This window comes from Diuraphis noxia, unplaced genomic scaffold (genome assembly GCF_037042655.1).
Source record: "Diuraphis noxia isolate RWA-SAM2 unplaced genomic scaffold, SU_Dnox_SAM2 contig0001, whole genome shotgun sequence".
Taxonomy (NCBI): Eukaryota; Metazoa; Arthropoda; class Insecta; order Hemiptera; family Aphididae; genus Diuraphis; species Diuraphis noxia.
Window position 1 is genome coordinate 12,508,015 of NW_028301711.1, and position 17,598 is coordinate 12,525,612.

At 29.7% G+C, this 17,598-nt stretch overlaps 4 protein-coding genes and 1 pseudogene across 5 annotated transcripts; 2 read left to right on the forward strand and 3 right to left on the reverse strand.

The window, feature by feature from the left end:
- Positions 1–2: 2 nt before the first annotated feature.
- Positions 3–1,598, reverse strand: LOC149059717 (uncharacterized). Its single transcript, XM_089217895.1, has 2 exons — positions 1,365–1,598; positions 3–95 (listed from the first exon to the last, which is right to left on the reverse strand). Exons 1-2 carry the CDS (start codon positions 1,596–1,598, stop codon positions 3–5), a joined length of 327 nt encoding a protein of 108 aa, XP_089074021.1.
- A 1,282-nt stretch (positions 1,599–2,880) lies between these two features.
- On the reverse strand, positions 2,881–4,790 carry LOC149059718 (uncharacterized). Its single transcript, XM_089217339.1, has 3 exons — positions 3,883–4,790; positions 3,600–3,820; positions 2,881–3,516 (listed from the first exon to the last, which is right to left on the reverse strand). The coding sequence occupies exons 1-3, from the start codon at positions 4,436–4,438 to the stop codon at positions 3,184–3,186; spliced, it is 1,110 nt and encodes a 369-aa protein (XP_089073465.1). The 5' UTR covers positions 4,439–4,790; the 3' UTR covers positions 2,881–3,183.
- A 1,771-nt stretch (positions 4,791–6,561) lies between these two features.
- LOC149059719 (uncharacterized) lies at positions 6,562–10,090 on the reverse strand (annotated as a pseudogene). The gene is made up of 9 exons (XR_016189707.1): positions 9,772–10,090; positions 9,445–9,690; positions 9,233–9,375; positions 8,339–8,405; positions 8,114–8,279; positions 7,851–8,053; positions 7,488–7,679; positions 6,992–7,131; positions 6,562–6,924 (listed from the first exon to the last, which is right to left on the reverse strand). The product of XR_016189707.1 is annotated as an uncharacterized LOC149059719 (transcript).
- A 148-nt stretch (positions 10,091–10,238) lies between these two features.
- Positions 10,239–11,208, forward strand: LOC149059720 (uncharacterized). The gene is made up of 4 exons (XM_089225739.1): positions 10,239–10,545; positions 10,618–10,661; positions 10,950–11,059; positions 11,123–11,208. Exons 1-4 carry the CDS (start codon positions 10,297–10,299, stop codon positions 11,206–11,208), a joined length of 489 nt encoding a protein of 162 aa, XP_089081865.1. The 5' UTR covers positions 10,239–10,296.
- A 1,610-nt stretch (positions 11,209–12,818) lies between these two features.
- Positions 12,819–13,268, forward strand: LOC149059721 (uncharacterized). Its single transcript, XM_089215879.1, has one exon. The coding sequence runs from the start codon at positions 12,819–12,821 to the stop codon at positions 13,266–13,268; it is 450 nt and encodes a 149-aa protein (XP_089072005.1).
- Positions 13,269–17,598: the final 4,330 nt, after the last annotated feature.

Genomic DNA, 17,598 nt, shown 5'->3' on the forward strand with positions numbered 1-17,598 from the left:
ACCTACCTCAGTGTCACGGTCAGACGCTCTTCAGGTGATATTGGCACACGCAAACCAGTGTGCTGTTTTGACAATTTTGGTCTAACCAGCGATATCTTAATAAATTTAAATACCTAAATGTAATTATTATTGTGTGTAATATCATCATAAATTGTATATTTGTTTGTGTGTATATATAATGTATATACTATATATAGTGATATATAGTGATGACCAATTATTGCACATAATGTGAATTATGCAACTTTAATTATTAGGTATCTAGGTATAGTGTTAAGTTTTTATTATTTTTTTTTGTCTCTGGTAGGAAAGTGAATCTAGTTAATGTTTAGGGGGTGAAATTAAAAATTAAAAAATTAAATTATTACGCAAAACCAGTTTTTGAAAAATCGTTTACCTATATTTTTTGGCTAACTCTGAAAAAAAATAAACGTAGGTTGGTACATGCAATTTTCATTGAATATCAGAAATTTTGTTACGGCATACAATTTCCAAAATATTTTAATTTATTTTTTAGCTATGTATAGGCATAAGAAAATACTGATGTTGATTATTTTTTTGATCATTATCGATCAAACATTTTCGATTGGTCAAAAAACTTGAAAACTGCAGGGTTCCTCATAAGTTGTTATTACTGGGAATTAAAAAAAAATTGAGAGTAAATATTATGAGTCTGTTAGAATTTTAACAAAATTCACCAAAATTACGAAAATTTGAAAAATTATTTTGAATTAGAAATTCATAAAAAATGTTATAATATGTATGCCTAAGGTTTTAAAATCTAATAAGAGATTCCCCCTAACATTTACTACATTTAACAAAAAAAAAGTTTACTAAATCTCAAATACATTTTTTATGAGCGTTTAAAGTTAGACTTTGGATATACGTCAGTAAATTAACAATTTCTCATAGAACGATTTTGTTATTTTGTTGTAATTTAAAAATATTCGTGGGTACATGAAACCTTTAAAGTATATTATTATATTTTATACACACAATTACCACAATTACATAACATTAATCTACTGTACTAATGCCTATAATAGTAAAATAAAATACTTTTATAGCAATGATATAAAATATATATAGGTAAGTACCTACTTAGTAATACAGTCTGACAGATCATCATCTCTCAGAATCATTTTTCGTATACAATTATTTATATTTATGATTTAGTATTTAATTTTTAATATTAACATTATACATTCCCATGTCCATGTTCATAATATAATTACTATAATAGGTATTAGTACTATAATATTAATTAATAATTACTAATTGTATAATGATTTATATTTCATACTAAAAAATATTATACATTGGTCTATGAAATAATATTATGTAAACCATATAATTTTACTTACCAGATCATCAAACGATGTTATCGACATACGGTAGTATTTCATGAACTCTTCTGGGTAGCTACGAAGGGTCATAAATGTCACCTGAAACTGACCATTATCTGGTCTTTTTAAATTTAAAGGATGGACCCAATGTCTTCTTTTAATTTTGTCTCGTTGCTGTTTTTTGCTGAGTTCATGTTCCTCGTATAATGCAAAAATAACGCATGCAGCTTCAATATCATCTAATACTTCCATTTTAAAACAAAAAAAAAATAGACGAAAGAAATACAACGAAGTATGATATAATAGTATACGAATTTAACAGCAGACGTCATCCACGATGGGAGGTAACAGCAGTACTAAACTAGTTTACAACGAAGTACAAATAATGGTTCAATTAACATTTGCCGCGCTTTTTATTTTTGAGAAACGCACCGAAAAACGCGTCAACACGCGTCTAATGTGTAAGGAGTGTGCGTTTGCGTTTTAAAATCGTGACGTTCGAAACGCACGTAGACGTGCGTTCGAATCGCCTAGTGTGTAATCCACTTTAAGGTTTTTTTTTCATAGAAAGAAAATGACCATGGATAGGTACTGTTAAAAGCTTATCTTCGCCATTAATATACCTCTTTTCTTTAATATGGCCTACCACCACAGTTTCAGGTTTGAAAAACAAATTATTCGAAATTAAATATTTAATCCGTTGATAATGAGTTTGTAGTTCAAAAAATGGGTTTTGCAATCAAACATTTTCATGATAATTTTGAGAATGCCCAAGTACTTGAGAGCGTCGACCATTGATGTAAAACTCTTCATATGCTTACTGTTTTGTAAAAATCGATTACCAATGTGGTGAAATTGTGTTAACCAATGTTTCTGAGTCATTCATAAAATTTATGAAAACCGGAAAACTTTAATTGATTCGAATTAATTTTAACAGAATATTATTATGTCTGTGAATATCTGAAATATAAATAAAAAAAAGGAACAAATGCAGTTTGGTTCCCACGCGAATTTTTCGATTTTTTTTTTACCAAAATGTGTGTTTCACGACACTGAATACAAAAGTCTAATTCCAAAATTCTCGCAAATCATTATTTTGGAAGTTATAGCCATCCAAAGTTTGCGATTTTATGTTTATACGCATATACGCGCAACACTACTTTAATGCCGTGCACATCGCCAATATATACGCACGTTCGCTGTAGGTAAGTGACCTAGCAAGTAAACTGAACCTTAAGTAACACAAATGACTCATGTCTTAAAGTCAATAAACTTCACGGCTCCCGGAGCCTATCGGCTCCGGTCACCGGACTCGATGGCCAGATAAAATAAAATAAGTATAAGTGGCTCCCTTCGCCTGTCGGCTCCGGTCGCCAAACTCGAGGTCCTCTGGACCTCTCGTTGGATGGGGGCTCGGCCCCCAAACCCCCCGGGGCTTAAATAGCAAACCTGGGGGGGAGGGGGAGGGGGGGGCGACCCCTCCGGGGTCGCGGGGGGGAGAGCGTCCCTGCCCTGCGGGCAGCCTGATGACCTAACAAGTAATCTGAAACTAATTTAACACAAATGACTCATGTCTTTAAATTCAAGGGACCCCCGGTTCCCGGAGCCTATCGGCTCCGGTCGCCGGACTTGATGGCCAGATAAAGTAAAATAAGTATAAGTAGCTCCCTCCGCCTGCCAGCTCCAGTCACCAAACTCGAGGTCCTACGGACCTCTCGTTGAATGTGGGCTCGGCCCTCAAACCCCCCGGGCTAAAAAATCAAACTTGAATGGGGAGGGTTATTGAAAACAAACATTTTTTGCAATTTTAATTTTATTTAAATTTTTCAATATTTTATTAATCGTCATCCGTTCCTGTAGAAGAAGAGTCTTTATCATCATCACTTATCAAAACATCGTTTTCTTTTGAGTTATACAGCTCACCAGCAAGTTTAAAAAATTCCGTTAGAGGTTCAATGTTTAATATACGACACCTTTTCAAAAACATGTACTTTGCTAAATATCCACCATAAAACCGTTTTTTACGACAATATTGGGAAAGCGAAGCCTTGGCGTGACGCCACATTCCCTCAACATTATTAGTGTGTGCTCCGGTTTCTGGGTTTTTGAATTGAATGGAATGATTCACTGTTAAATGAACATACCCTTCATCCTCCAAACATTGATAACTCTAGTAAAACAAATTAACACAATATCACAACTCAGTACCACAATATCCCTCGGCACAGCCCACATAGTAAAAACTAAATCTACCTTCCAACAATCGCTGATAATTGTAGTCCCTGGCAAGATCCAATCATTGATTGCTCTTAATAGGGTATCTTTATCTCGCTTTTCTACGGGTATTAAAAAACAAGCCCCAGTTTCTCGCTGAACACCACCAAAAATCCACTGCCCCTCTACACGATGCCCGCGGTTATATTTTCTTCGACCAAATTTGGACTCATCAATTTCAACAACTTGTCCGACTCCACCTATTATATGAATTAATTATTTTAATACTATAAAAAAATGATTTATTTAAGTTTAAACTAACCTATCTTATTATGATTCGTAATCATAGCCTCGAAGACGACTTCTCTATGAAATGATGACCAATCTACAGCAGTATGTTGAGAAATTCGAATTTGTTTAACAATAAATGACAGTGACACGTTTTCTAACCACAAATATGCAAACGATACTATTTGGTATAACGACAAATGCGATTTATGAAAAAATGTATCTATGCGAATCGATCGATAATAGTCACATTTGTTTTTTTGTTTATTTATAGGTGCCCTACATCTCCAACTAAACCCGTCTAAAGAACGTATATCGCTGTATAATTGTAAATAATGACCATTTTTACATTTTAATACACCATCACGGGCTAACAAATTCCACGATTGCAATTTTTGTATAACACTCATTGAGACGGGGCCATTGGTTTTATGCTCAAATATATCATACAACTCAATAAAATTAATAGATGTCATTTTAAAATGATATGTTGTCGTAACTGTAACAAAAACTGTAGTGATCTGGAGTACGCTTGTAGGTACTAACATAGCAATCTTCAAAAAGTAATATTTAAAACGAAAATAAAACATTATCAGTTCTATTGCCTTTTGAAACTCGTTAATTAAAATTATAATGAGGTAGATATCTACATAAAACTAATAAGTTAAATATAACTTTTACAAAAATATAATTATAGGGTATAATCTAACATTTTTCATCAAACTACTTTAGATAATATTGTAATAAAATAAAATAACATATAAATGAGAGGCGAGAATACGAAAACGTAAGAAAGTGGGTATCTAAAGCCGGTTTGCGCGCATGCATGCGTAAATACTAAATACGTGAAATCGCAAACTTTGGATGGCTATAACTTCCAAAATAATGATTTGCGAGAATTTTGGAATTAGACTTTTGTATTCAGTGTCGTGAAACACACATTTTGGAAAAAAAAAAAATCGAAAAATTCGCGTGGGAACCAAACTGCATTTATGCCAAAAAAAATTTGTGTTTGCAAGTTCTAATAGGCAAGCACTGTTAGACGCCGGCCATTCATAAATTGCTGTAGTTATTTAAACAATTTTAATGTTATGACTCACGTAGGTCTTCAATGACTTATGATCGCTTACGTCTATGGCAAGGAGCCAAGGACAAAACGATAAACGGAGTATGAATCAAATAGTAGTTGGATTTACCAGTATCACTGCAGGCTTACTCCTGATCAGATCGTCCTCGTATCCAAGTGAGTGAGTTCACAGTAGTAGTTGCTGATCCCGTCCAATGATAATGGATCGTTCAGCGACGTCGACTGCTTCGTAGACATAAATAAATAGTTATAGTTATAAATAGTTATTATATGCGACGAGATATACTGCGTGCGATAATTAAAATATTGATATCGTGCGGCGGGAGGTTTCGCGACGGGAGCACGGACAACGGCGACGATCAGCGGCGCGCGGCGGTGATATGAGCGCGCGTGACGGCGAGTTTGGTAGCAAAATACTGTGCGTACCGACGATGATACTCGGCGGCGTAAATGCGGACGACCGTTCGCTACTGTGTGAGGTTCTTCAGCTTCAACAATACAGTCGTGAACTGTATCACTGCAGAACAGGGACTGGAACCGTACTGAAATGGACTTGTTTTGGACCTAAACCTTTCATAAACCCAGGCCGCAACTCGTACGTTATTTAGGGTTTGGGCCACAACTCACCAACACTGGGCTTTGCACACCCGTCATCGCCTACCTGGAGGTCTATGTCCCAAAATGACAACGGATTATTGTATTGTCATCCAAGACCAAGGTCTAAACCAATTTTCAGAATTTTTCATCGTCAAAAAGTGTCTCAAATCGAGCGCGCAAGATTTGATTACAGACAAACAGACGTAAAAGCGACCTTAAGAAAAGTGTGTAAAAATGGGTTTTGTAATGAATCAAACATTTTTTTCTATTTCTAGTTTTGTGGAAGAATTGCATTGTAATATAAGAACAACTTTACATTTTAGTTGTTCTATTATACCACTTGAAAACCGCTCCATTACACTTTCCACTACATATTTTACCAATGAGTTAGTAAGATAAGGTTTTGACATTAATTTTGTAACAAATTGTAATATTTTTCTTTTCAAATTTTCATCGTAAGGAGATAAGTTTATACTTCTATTTTCATTGTCTAATACTTGTTTAGTATAATTATTAACAAGGTCAGTTATAATTACTGTTATAATTTATAATTACTGATTTCTCTATTAATTCATATGATTCAATATTATTTGTTAAGGGTGTACTATCGAGTTCAGAAAATGTAGTTGATGAGTTATCAGGTAATACTACCAGAGATTCAACAATGGATTCAGTTATTATATTACTAAAACTGAGTTCATCATTTTGATTTACTGTAACTTGGAAATGTTCTCTATTGAAATGCTGTCTGAATTCATTTATACCCCTGAAATCACGTGCACAGTATTTTTGTTTACAGAGATAAAACGAATTATTACCAAGATTATGATATATTATCATATGCCGATTAACTTTGGTATGGACCGGAAATCTTTTAAACATAAATAACATTTATAGTACATGATGTACTAAACGAAATAATAAAACTTTTTAAATAAGAATAAATATTAAATACAGAGACAATTATTATATTAGTTTATTTTAGTAAAAACTGATACTAAATAAATTGAAAAATTATTAATTAAATATTTACAAATGAGTATTTTTTAAACTGTTCATTTTACTTTATACAGATGTAACTCGAGATGTAATTATTGATGATTTTTGATCGTAAATGGTTGTAAAATTATAAAGTTGAAATTCTAAAATCAGCCAAGATTCATAACACTCACGTGGATAGGTGCAATGTAAGGCGTTGTATGTTGTAAAACAAGCGTTTAGTGCTTTTAGTGGACAATCAAAATTCCAACAGTTGTCATTAACTCTGACATATGTTGACTCAACAGAAAATATGTCTTCGCCAACTAAAACTATGAAAGGTTGTATTGTTGTTCCATACTGTACATATTTTAGCCTTCTTCTGCCAAGTTCAGCTTCAAGTTCTGTAAGGTTCTGTTAAAACAGGGAAGTTTTGTTTATTTATGAGATAAGAATTATTTTCATAATATAAGGAACATACAGTAAGATGAACCGCAAAAGCTGCTGAAGACTCTGATAATGACGGCTTCCAAGACTTTTTTTGTGTCTCTTTAATTTGAGTTTTAGTTGGTACCAAGTATGGAATAAGTAAAAGTTTCAATACATTAACTGTTTTAATACCTAAATATAAAACACCATGAATAAAAAGTTAACACCTTGGTTAATACAATATTTACTATCTAGTAAAAATCATTATTAAGTATGTAATAGGTAGGTGTACCTACCAAAAACATTATACATGTAGCTATGAAATTATTAAGTTTTTATTATTATAATAAATATAATTATTAAATTGATAATAAATCAAGCGAAATTTAAGAGAACAAGTTAAACTTGTTTTAATAAACAAAACTAATGAAAAAATTCAGAAAAATAAATAAAATATTTAGTTTTAATAAGCCTTTAAAATTAATATTGAATAATAGCAGAGATACCTAACTAAACCTATTTGATGAAATTCGGTTATTTAAACTAACTTCCTCTTAATTGTGCAGCATCGAGGTGTTTTAAAAGTTCTCTGGCATGATTTTCTTTAACTGAATTCCGTTGTAAACTAACTATTGTGTCAGAAAACAATTTCCATTTTTTAATATACACAGACCAATCACAATTGGTCGTGATCATTCATGATGTATTTGTGGATATTCAAGTTTGAAATTTTCAGAAATCTTTAAAAAAAAAATGTATACACCATAATTAATATTATGGGTACCAACAGTCATGCAAATAAATTAAATAGTCAAATTAGTTATAATGTTAATATTTTTTTTATAGTTTATACTAATTATCTTTATTTATTTAATGATTATTAAAAGCAATTTAAGCAAGGGAAAACTTACTAAGTCATGTCCTTTTGAGCTACACAAAACTGGCCATGCTTTGAAAATATCTGTGAGATGACGATCAGTTATAGATTTATTATCCATACCTTATATTTCTAATTTTCTTATTTGGTAAGTAATTATCCAATTACTTTTGATATCTACAAAATTAGCCGATAAACCATTTTGACTAAGCCTGATTTTAGCGGTTTCAACATTTTCTAAACAATATAAAAATGAATTAGAAAAATATATAATATTATATAATACTTGGAAATTACCAGGATATATTTGTGATGCAAGATCAACTGTAGTAGAACTCAGTTTTTTCTTATCGGATTCAATTGCACCTATGCTACGCAATCTACGAGATACATTCTTCCATCTCTCTACCAATTTCCCTTTAGCATGAGTATTGCCTTCTCCAGCCGATATGAAATAAACACTATGAAAAAAAATTATGTACCTACCTATACAAACTATTGGTTCAACTAAAATCTAAATACCTTTTGCTCGCTAGGAAATACTTCATAAATTAATGTTGCTATTTTGCGAAAAAATAAATCTGAATCTCTAAAAATATTATAAAATTAAAACTGTTTTATACTTATTTATTATTTATTGTAAAAAGCTACTCTTTATAATTATAAAATACAAATTAATAAAGGTTATAATATTATAATGCTAGAATTAAATATTATCTAATATAACTGACACATCATACGTTCATATTATTTAAAACTGATATAACTATTTTTAAACCACACCATACTGTCCATACTTATAATACAACATTAAGAACATTAAGTAACTTAAATTTCATATACCTAAATAAACATACATTTTGGAAAATTTGATACTGCATGTTAATGTAGGAATGGATTTATGTAGAAAATTAAATATCATTATCAATAAGTTTAAAACAAAATCCACGTTGATTAATTATTTATACACTATAAATCTAAATAATGTTAATTTGTAAGCATTTTCCCTTTTCTTATTATGTTAAAAAACTGTATATTGCTTTTAAGAAATGAAGCGTTCATTTTTAAGTAATTATTATTATTTTGTATTAAAATACTATATTTAACAGACTGTTTTTGAACTCACCCACCCGAAGCACAAGCTTTGTTTTTTTTTTTACTAATGTCAAATACATACAGTGGTGGTGAGGTGGGGAGAGTGTCATATATTGTATGTTTTAAAATATATTATTTTGATTTGTTATGACTAAACCTGTTATGACGTTCATACAATTAACTAATTTTTTTAAATATTTTAAGAGTTGATTATTAAGAATAATATTTCATACCTAACTATCAAATCTGATTTTAAATATGTAGGTACTTTTAAAACAAGTGAACACCATTTATGTTAAATCAAGAAAATATATCACTTACTTGCTATTATCTTGGAATAGAAAATTAATAAGTAGTTTTGTAAGTGTATTTTGACCATCATCGGATAAAGAGCTATTATTTGCTTTTGCGTCGGCTAAAACGAAACGACCATCATTGAATGTATGTAAAAGTTCCAAAATTGTCTAGAAAACAGAATTATTTTATAAAATATTAAACTCTGTATCATACAACAGTTATTTTTATTAAAATACCTCAATAGTCCATGCCATTGGTTTATATTTTCCATAATTTTGATGCGTTAGTGTCGAGGTTTAAAGTGAAGAATTTGATGTGTATGGACTTGAACGGTTTAGGGTCAAGTAATATTTACTTGGTTCATTGACATCAATATTATCTTGAGGATTTTCGATGTGAGGCACTTCAATTAGGCTTGGTACTAAATAGGTAGGTTAAATACTATCTGTGCTTTGAAAATAATCTTCATTAATAAAACAATCCTAAAATGATTCTAACATTTAAGTTTTGCAATGCAAAATTTTTGAATGAAACAAAATAGCCAATAGGTACTTAATACTTACTTTGACGACTTCAGATACGTCCATTGTATTGAAAATCTTATCTGTATACATCTAAACAACTAATATATTATTATACAATTTTTGAATTGCACCAGATACGCATAAAGTTTAACTTTTATATATATGTAGCAATTAACAACAAATTTGAATTTACAATATATTATATTACAATAAAAATTTTTTAAGACAAACACGTGTGTCTACGCATGCAATTAATTCAAGATTTTGAATTCCCGCTATGTGCGGGTAGTATAACCTTGCCTTCGATAATTCAGCGCTGCTGTATGCGTGATGGATGTGATAAGAAAATATGATGAACATGATTGTGATGAAAACTAAAACACAAATGTCACAAATAATATTAAATATCTCGCAATCATAGCATCACTATTGATATTTTGATTATAAAATATAAATTACCTATAAAGTATAAACTCACAAAAAAATTAAATTACCTGATGGCTGATACTTATATTACAGTTTTATTTTTTATATTCGGAAATCTTGACAGCCGACAGTTGCAAAATGGAATTAGTGGCGAGTTCTATAGCAATTGCTAGCAAGTTGCTGGTATTGGGTTATGATGAAGTTCCTCCAAAAAGTGATCTTGATGACATTTGTTTTTATAATTGGTTCCAACAAACTAAACGCAATAGAGCAATAAGTAATTTCGAAAGTCGTTCCAAAATCAAATCATACATTAGTTTAGTTGTTTTAAAGAATACACCATCAGAATTTATTTATCATTTCCGTGTGAGTCATGAAGTATTTGAAGTTAGTCCATAGTTTATTAGCAGTGGTGCCTGCAGTTTTTTCATGTTTAAATAATTACCTTTTATATTTCAGACACTTTTGACGTCATTACCACCTAGAAATAAATCAATAAGAGGGTTAATTCTTTTTGTTTAATATTAACTTTATGGATGTTAGCTAATGAAAAATAAACCTATCGGTTAGTATGGATCTAATGGTTCAATAAATTTATTTCTAGCTATATTAAGTGATGTTGCTTTTAAATTTATTTAAAATATGCTTACATGAATAGTATTTGTAATTGTAGTTTTATGATATGTTAAATTCCCAAATTAATTACAAGAAAAAGAATATGTAGGTACATTAACTGGGCAGGCATAATTATTTTGAAGATAATAACAGCTTGTATCATATATAATTTGTAGACAAACTGGAGAACGATTTGGAATTAGTGAAAGTACTGCTTTTAGAGTCTTTAAAAATACCATTTCTTCAATTTCAAACTTGGAAGAAAATTACATTGTATGGCCCAGAGGTAACTGTATAAATTGATTATACTTTTATCTGCATATTTTACTCATGTTTTTTAACTTCTTAGGATTAGCAGCCCAAAGAAACATTGATGGATTTCATAATCTTAGAAAAGTACCTGTTAAAACACCGTTTTGTGTGGTTGATTGTTAATGTACGCATTAATGGTTCATTAAGTGATAATAGTTACCTCAATAGAAACCACTATCACAGTGTAATCATACAAGGAATATGTGACTTTGAAGGTACCTATTGTATTCAATAAGATGTCACTTTATATTAAAGCCATAAAATAAATTAGGTATAATTTTTAAAAATATTTCTCCATTTCAGGAAAGTTCATTAATGTATTTGTCTGGGATATCCAGGGTCATCCAGTGGCGGTCAAACGGGTGGGGGTGGGGATGAGGGGGATAGATCCCCCCCATGAATTTTTTTTTAATACCTATTTATAACAATTTATAATAAAGCATATTGTATAATGCATTACATATTGTTCTATTTTTTTTTCTAAAAATAAATTTCGATAGAATGTCGGAATATTTTTTTATGACAAGACTATAATAATATTATTATCTAGACTCAAGTTTAGGTACTACTACTAGGATATTATTGTTATTAATATTTAGTTGTTTACACAAAATATAATATTATGGGAATCCCGTATTATCCCACTTGATGATTAAGAATTTTCAATAACAACACGCTCTACACTTTTCCAGAACATTGGCCGATACGGGCGATAACAGTACGATCGGTAGGTAATAGGTATATTATATTTCAATACTACGTAGTCGGTTGAAAACTTGAAACATTGATTGTTATTTGTCATAATATTAGTAAAGTTATCATTTATCATAGTCTTTCGTACACGTGTTTTCTACTATGTGTGGTGTGTCACTGTGTCCGTGTAGTGTACTAAAGTGTCAATAGAGTAGAATAGTCATGACGTCACAGCCATAATTGATAAGGCGCTTGGTTCCAAACATGAAGATTAGAGATAAGGAGACCAAACTCCTATGAGCCGCCAGTTTATAAAGTGGCCCGACAAAAGTCGCACGGTTATTCTGCCACCAGGAGCGCGTCGTTCGATTAGAGGGCTACATTTTACAATTATAGCATGTACTATAATAGGAATTATGTATGTTTTTCGAATTAAACATGATTTATTATTCCTTGCAAATAATGTATTGCTATTTGCTTTATGATTTAGATCAGATCTAAAACATATATACAGAATAAGGGGGATATTGGTTAAAATTGGTTCAATAATAAAAAACAAATATATTATTATAATTAACTATTAAACACATGGGCATGGATGATTTCCATATGATTATTTATTGAATCCATCAAAATATTAAATTTATAAATAGACAATGTATACAATGATAAGGTTTCAAATAATTTTTATTATTATTTTGTATTAGTTTGATTATTTAAATACAATAATTATACATAAAACCAGAGTAATTTGTATTTTTTATTTTTTTTACCTAAACATTAAAAAATAAAAATGGTTAAGTGCTGTTTTGTACCAGGGTGTAATACTGGTTATGCTTTAGATGTAAAACAACAAAAATCAATTGGATTAAAAAATAAAAGTTTATTTAAAGCACCCAAAGTAAAAAAAAAAAAAACAAAATATCTTAACCTTATTTATGAATAATAATTTTCCTATTTAATTATTTGTTACATAATATGTTATTTAGAACACAGAGCTTTTAGCAAGATGGCATAGAGCTATACCTAGAAGAGACAAAATGCTTACGGAAAAGTGCTATATATGTGAATTGCATTTCGAAGAGAATGATATTCTACTTTTTGACGAGACTATCTTAAATGATGGAACAGTCAATAAAATTAAAAGAATTAGACCCATATTAAAAGCAGGGGCAGTTCCTTCTATATTTCCAAACTTGCCATTTTATCTAACGAAGCATACAATGAATAGAAAACCTCCTCTTAAAAGGTCTATAAATATTGATAAAAAGATATCTAAACCAAGTCAGGCATGTTTAAATACAGTTGAAAATTCCCACGAAGAATTTTCTTTTCAGTATTTAAAAGAAAATCTGAATATGTTAGAAAAACCAGATAATAAATGGATGTTTGGATTAACTGATGATGAAGTAGTGCTTGCAATATGGACTAGTGATTCTGAAAAAAGAATAGTAATTTCAAATAATTTAATAGTAAAAGTAAGCAATTAATTAGTCAAAAATAAAATAAATAACTGTACAAACCTATAATCGTATTTTATATTAATTCATATTATTCCAATTCTTTATACATTAAATATTGACAGATTTTTTTGAATGGTATTGAAATTTTATTTGACTGCAACATTATTAATACAATTTTATTGAGTATGAATGATACAAATAAGTTATTGAAATATATACATTCTTTAATAGCATGTAAAGGGATTACATCAGCAAATAACATTAACAGGTAAAAAATGTGATGTAATTATTATATAATTTAACTAATATATTATAATTAATATATACAAATAAATAGTAATAGGTATTAATTTAGTTAATAAATAATGTTTCATACCTATATTTATGTTTCTATCAGGTCTATTACATGCAAAGGTTATGTTGAAAAACGTCTAGGGCAACGTGGACCACTGAGTAGTTATTGTTTTGACTGTAGGATAGAACGAAAAAAAATGGCTGATAGAATAAGAAAAAAAGTTACCAATCCTCATGGTAAAATTAGAAATAAAACTCAGAAATCAGCTAAACAGTTAAAAAGAAAAGTGTCTAGGCTTAGAAATAAGGTTAGTTAACAATACTTTAAATAAATCAAACATATTACATCTATGTCACAATAGGTTATTGAGTTAAGAAGAAAAATGAATAAGATAAAAGAGTTGTGTGCTTCCACAAATGAGGAATTACTAATTAAGACAATCCAAAAACTGCCAAAAAATCAGCAGGAAGCAGTAAAAACATGTTTTGAAGCTTCTAAAGTAGCAAGTTCTAATGGCCGTCGTTATACACTTAATTGGATATATGAGTGTATGCTTATAAGAATAAAAAGCAGAAAAACTTATGAACATATACGAATACATAATATCCTGGCACTTCCCTCTGTAGAAACTATTAGAAAGTACTTAAAACACACTAAAGGCGTTTATGGTTTTCAGCCCAGTACTTTTACATGTTTAAAGGAGAAATCAAAACATATAAATATAAATGAAAGAAGAGGTAAAATTTTTTTTATTGTTTATTTATTGAAAAAAATGCAATTAATTTTTTATTTAATTTATAAAAAGGTACTCTATTGCTGGATGAAATGAAAGTTTCAGAACAATTAGTATTTGATAAGGAAACTTTAAAAGTAAATGGATTTACAGATTTGGGAAAATATACTCCACTTGATCAAAAACAAAAAAAGGGAGACCATGCTTTGGTATTAATGTTTCAGCCATTTAGAGGACAGTGGGTCCAAGCAGTTGCATGTTTCCTTAGTAGAGGAGCAGCAAACAGTGCAGTGCTTCATCAAATAGTTATAGAAGCAATTATATTAATTGAAAAATCAGGTTTTTTTGTGGATGTGGTAACTACTGATGGAGCTGCTTGGAATAGAGGAATGTGGAATAAATTTGGAATAAGTGAAAATGTTGTGAGCTGTGAACATATTTTTGATAATAATAGAAGACTATGGTTTATGTCAGATTTCCCACACCTGATAAAAAATTTGAGAAATTCCTTGATTAAACAAAACGAAACATGGGTAAATATAATCTCTTTTTAACATAAGAAATTACTATTTATATAATAGAAACATAATATATAATATACTTACTTTGAGAAAATATTTTTTTATTGATTTGTTTTTGAACCCAATTAGACACCTGAAGGAGGAATACAAATAAAACATTGGGATGCTGTTGTAGATGAAGAGAAATTACAAGAATACTCTTTGAAAATTTCAAAGTTACAAACGGAAGATGTGCATCCAAAATTTTACCAAAAAATGAATGTTGGCCGTGCATTTAGAGTAATTTAAGACATAGATATTTTCATACAAAACATTTAATAATTATAGTAAAGTTATTTTTATTTATTAAAAATGTTGTTTTTATGAATAGTTCTTTAGTGAAGATACTGCCATAGCGATGGAGTTGTATAAATCCAACAATACAAAATTAGAGGGATGTGAAAATAGTATTAGTCTTATAAAAAGAGTACACAACTTAATAAAAACAATGAACTCTCGAACACAAAACGGAGCCCTTAGAATAAATTCACCAGAAGAAAATGTAAGAATTTTTAATACATATAAAAAAAAAATTGTATGCAAACTTTTAAGATAAGTTGAGCATTATATATTACATAAAATTTTTTTTTTGTTTTTGTTATAGTGTATCAAAGAATTTCTTGTATATTTAATTGATTGGGAGTCAAGAGCCAAAAGTTTAGGTTATGGTTTCATAACTGATAATACATGTTATGGCTTAAAAGTAACTTTAAAAGCTACATTAGAACTTTTATCCTTTCTCTGTGCTGAATGTGATTATTATTTTCTAATGACATCACGCTTAAACCAGGATAGTTTAGAGGTAATTTAACCTACCATATTCATCAACAATATAATAACTTATATATTTAAAAATAAAAATTTCTTTTAGAGATTTTTTGGAATGATGCGTTCAGCTTGTGGTTCAAATGATCATCCGGATGCTATTCTTTTTATTCAAATGTTCAGGTTACTAAGCACATATTCACTTGTAAAGCCTCCAAAGGGTTCCAATGTTTCTGGTGGAGATATGATAAATACTCTCTTGAATATTAAAGATATAACCAACACTAATGAACGAGCCCAAAGAATAAACCAAGAACTAGATCAAATTTTAGACAAAGGACATTCTGAAAAAATTGAATTTGCATCATATATTCATGATCATGATTATAGTTTGCCTGATACTTCAAGTTTAATTTTATCTTACTTAGCTGGATACATTGCTCGAAAATCAACCAGATTTACCAAGTGCCAAAGATGTCTTTTAACTTTAAAAAACGAACTTATTTCATCTAGAGACAAACTTATTGACATGCGTTCCAAAGGATATTTGATTCATCCATCAGATTGTCTTTTTGTTCTCATTTCAACACTAGAAAAAATTACATTACAGACTTTAATTTCTGAAGAATTAAATGTAGACACAATTTTTTCTATAACTTCTAACTTATGGACGGACACCGACAGAGCATCTTTACCATTTGTTGGTTGTGAAGAACACAATAAGGATCTGACAAAAAGTATTGTACGCTTTTTCATTACAATGCGTATGCATTTCATTGTAAGACGCTCAAACTACAATGAAACCACAAAAAAAAAGGAAAAAACCAAGTGTAGTAGAAAATTATCAAAACTTTAGTTCATGTATAATATGTATAAATAATATACATACCATTTTTCATTAAACTTGTAGTCATTATAGAATATTTTGAATTTTAAACTTTTTTTACAGGAAACACCTTTTGAACTTTAATTATATATTTAAGTACACTTTAATATAAGCAGGTAATAAGTAATGAATGATAATTTATATTTCATTCAAATACAAAAAAAAACGTACATTTATAGTAAAATACGTATAATATGTGGTAAAACATAGCCCTCTAATCGAACGACGCGCTCCTGGTGGCAGAATAACCGTGCGACTTTTGTCGGGCCATATTTTGTATACGGAGTTTGGTCTCCTTATCTCTAATCTTCATGGTTCCAAACAAACCGTTATCACAGTTTCTGTCATAAGAAATATACTAGCTGTTTTTCTTACATTTTTAAAATTTATATTTTTTACAGAAAATCGAATTTCTTACTACTTATAATAATTTATTAATTTTGTACACATTTGTAAGTATATATTAACGTGTTACATTACCTATTTTCACTGGGTTTAAATATTGTTTTGCCTTGAAAATTTAGTCTAGCAAGGTGGGTCACAACTCACAACTCACATTTATAGACCATAATATATTTTTTAAATTAGTTGTTCCTTCCATAATTTTATCACATATTTAAATTTATAGAAGTTAAAAATTTCAGAATTATGGTTCATTGCTGGGCACCTTTATGTTCCCATAATTCTATGAAGGACAAGTGTTCATTTTTTCGATTTCCTTCAGATAAAAAAGAACTTAGAGCTTGGGAAAGTATTATTAGGTAAGTATTAAATAAAGTAATGTTTACAATAAAGTAAATAATAATATTAATATATACCTATTTAAGTATCAATTAATCATGAATAGACTATGTTATTTCAAAACTTATTACAGTATAATTTATTTTAGGAGATCTGATTCAACACCGACTGTAAATAGCCGCTTATGTAGTTGTCATTTTAAGGATAAACTAAAAGAAAATGGTCCTTCAATATTTGAATGGAATAAAAAAGTTTTTATGGATTTTAGGTCTCCAGAAAAAATTAAAAGGTATTTTGGCATAAATCTAATTTTAAGCTCATGCGATTTTTTCAATATTATTATGCATTATTTTGAATTACACTGTATTCATATATGT

Excerpts from the sequence above, each read along its gene's own strand:
- LOC149059717 (XM_089217895.1), bottom strand. The coding sequence starts at position 1,598 with ATGGAAGTATTAGATGATATTGAAGCTGCATGCGTTATTTTTGCATTA. Across the intron at positions 96-1,364 it reads TAACATCGTTTGATGATCTG|ATATCGCTGGTTAGACCAAA; the intron begins GTAAGTAAAATT and ends AAATTTATTAAG.
- LOC149059718 (XM_089217339.1), bottom strand. The coding sequence starts at position 4,438 with ATGTTTTATTTTCGTTTTAAATATTACTTTTTGAAGATTGCTATGTTA. Across the intron at positions 3,821-3,882 it reads TACGAATCATAATAAGATAG|GTGGAGTCGGACAAGTTGTT; the intron begins GTTAGTTTAAAC and ends TTCATATAATAG. Across the intron at positions 3,517-3,599 it reads TTATCAGCGATTGTTGGAAG|AGTTATCAATGTTTGGAGGA; the intron begins GTAGATTTAGTT and ends TTGTTTTACTAG.
- LOC149059720 (XM_089225739.1), top strand. The coding sequence starts at position 10,297 with ATGGAATTAGTGGCGAGTTCTATAGCAATTGCTAGCAAGTTGCTGGTA. Across the intron at positions 10,662-10,949 it reads AGAAATAAATCAATAAGAGG|ACAAACTGGAGAACGATTTG; the intron begins GTTAATTCTTTT and ends TATAATTTGTAG. Across the intron at positions 11,060-11,122 it reads TTACATTGTATGGCCCAGAG|GATTAGCAGCCCAAAGAAAC; the intron begins GTAACTGTATAA and ends TTAACTTCTTAG.
- LOC149059721 (XM_089215879.1), top strand. The coding sequence starts at position 12,819 with ATGCTTACGGAAAAGTGCTATATATGTGAATTGCATTTCGAAGAGAAT.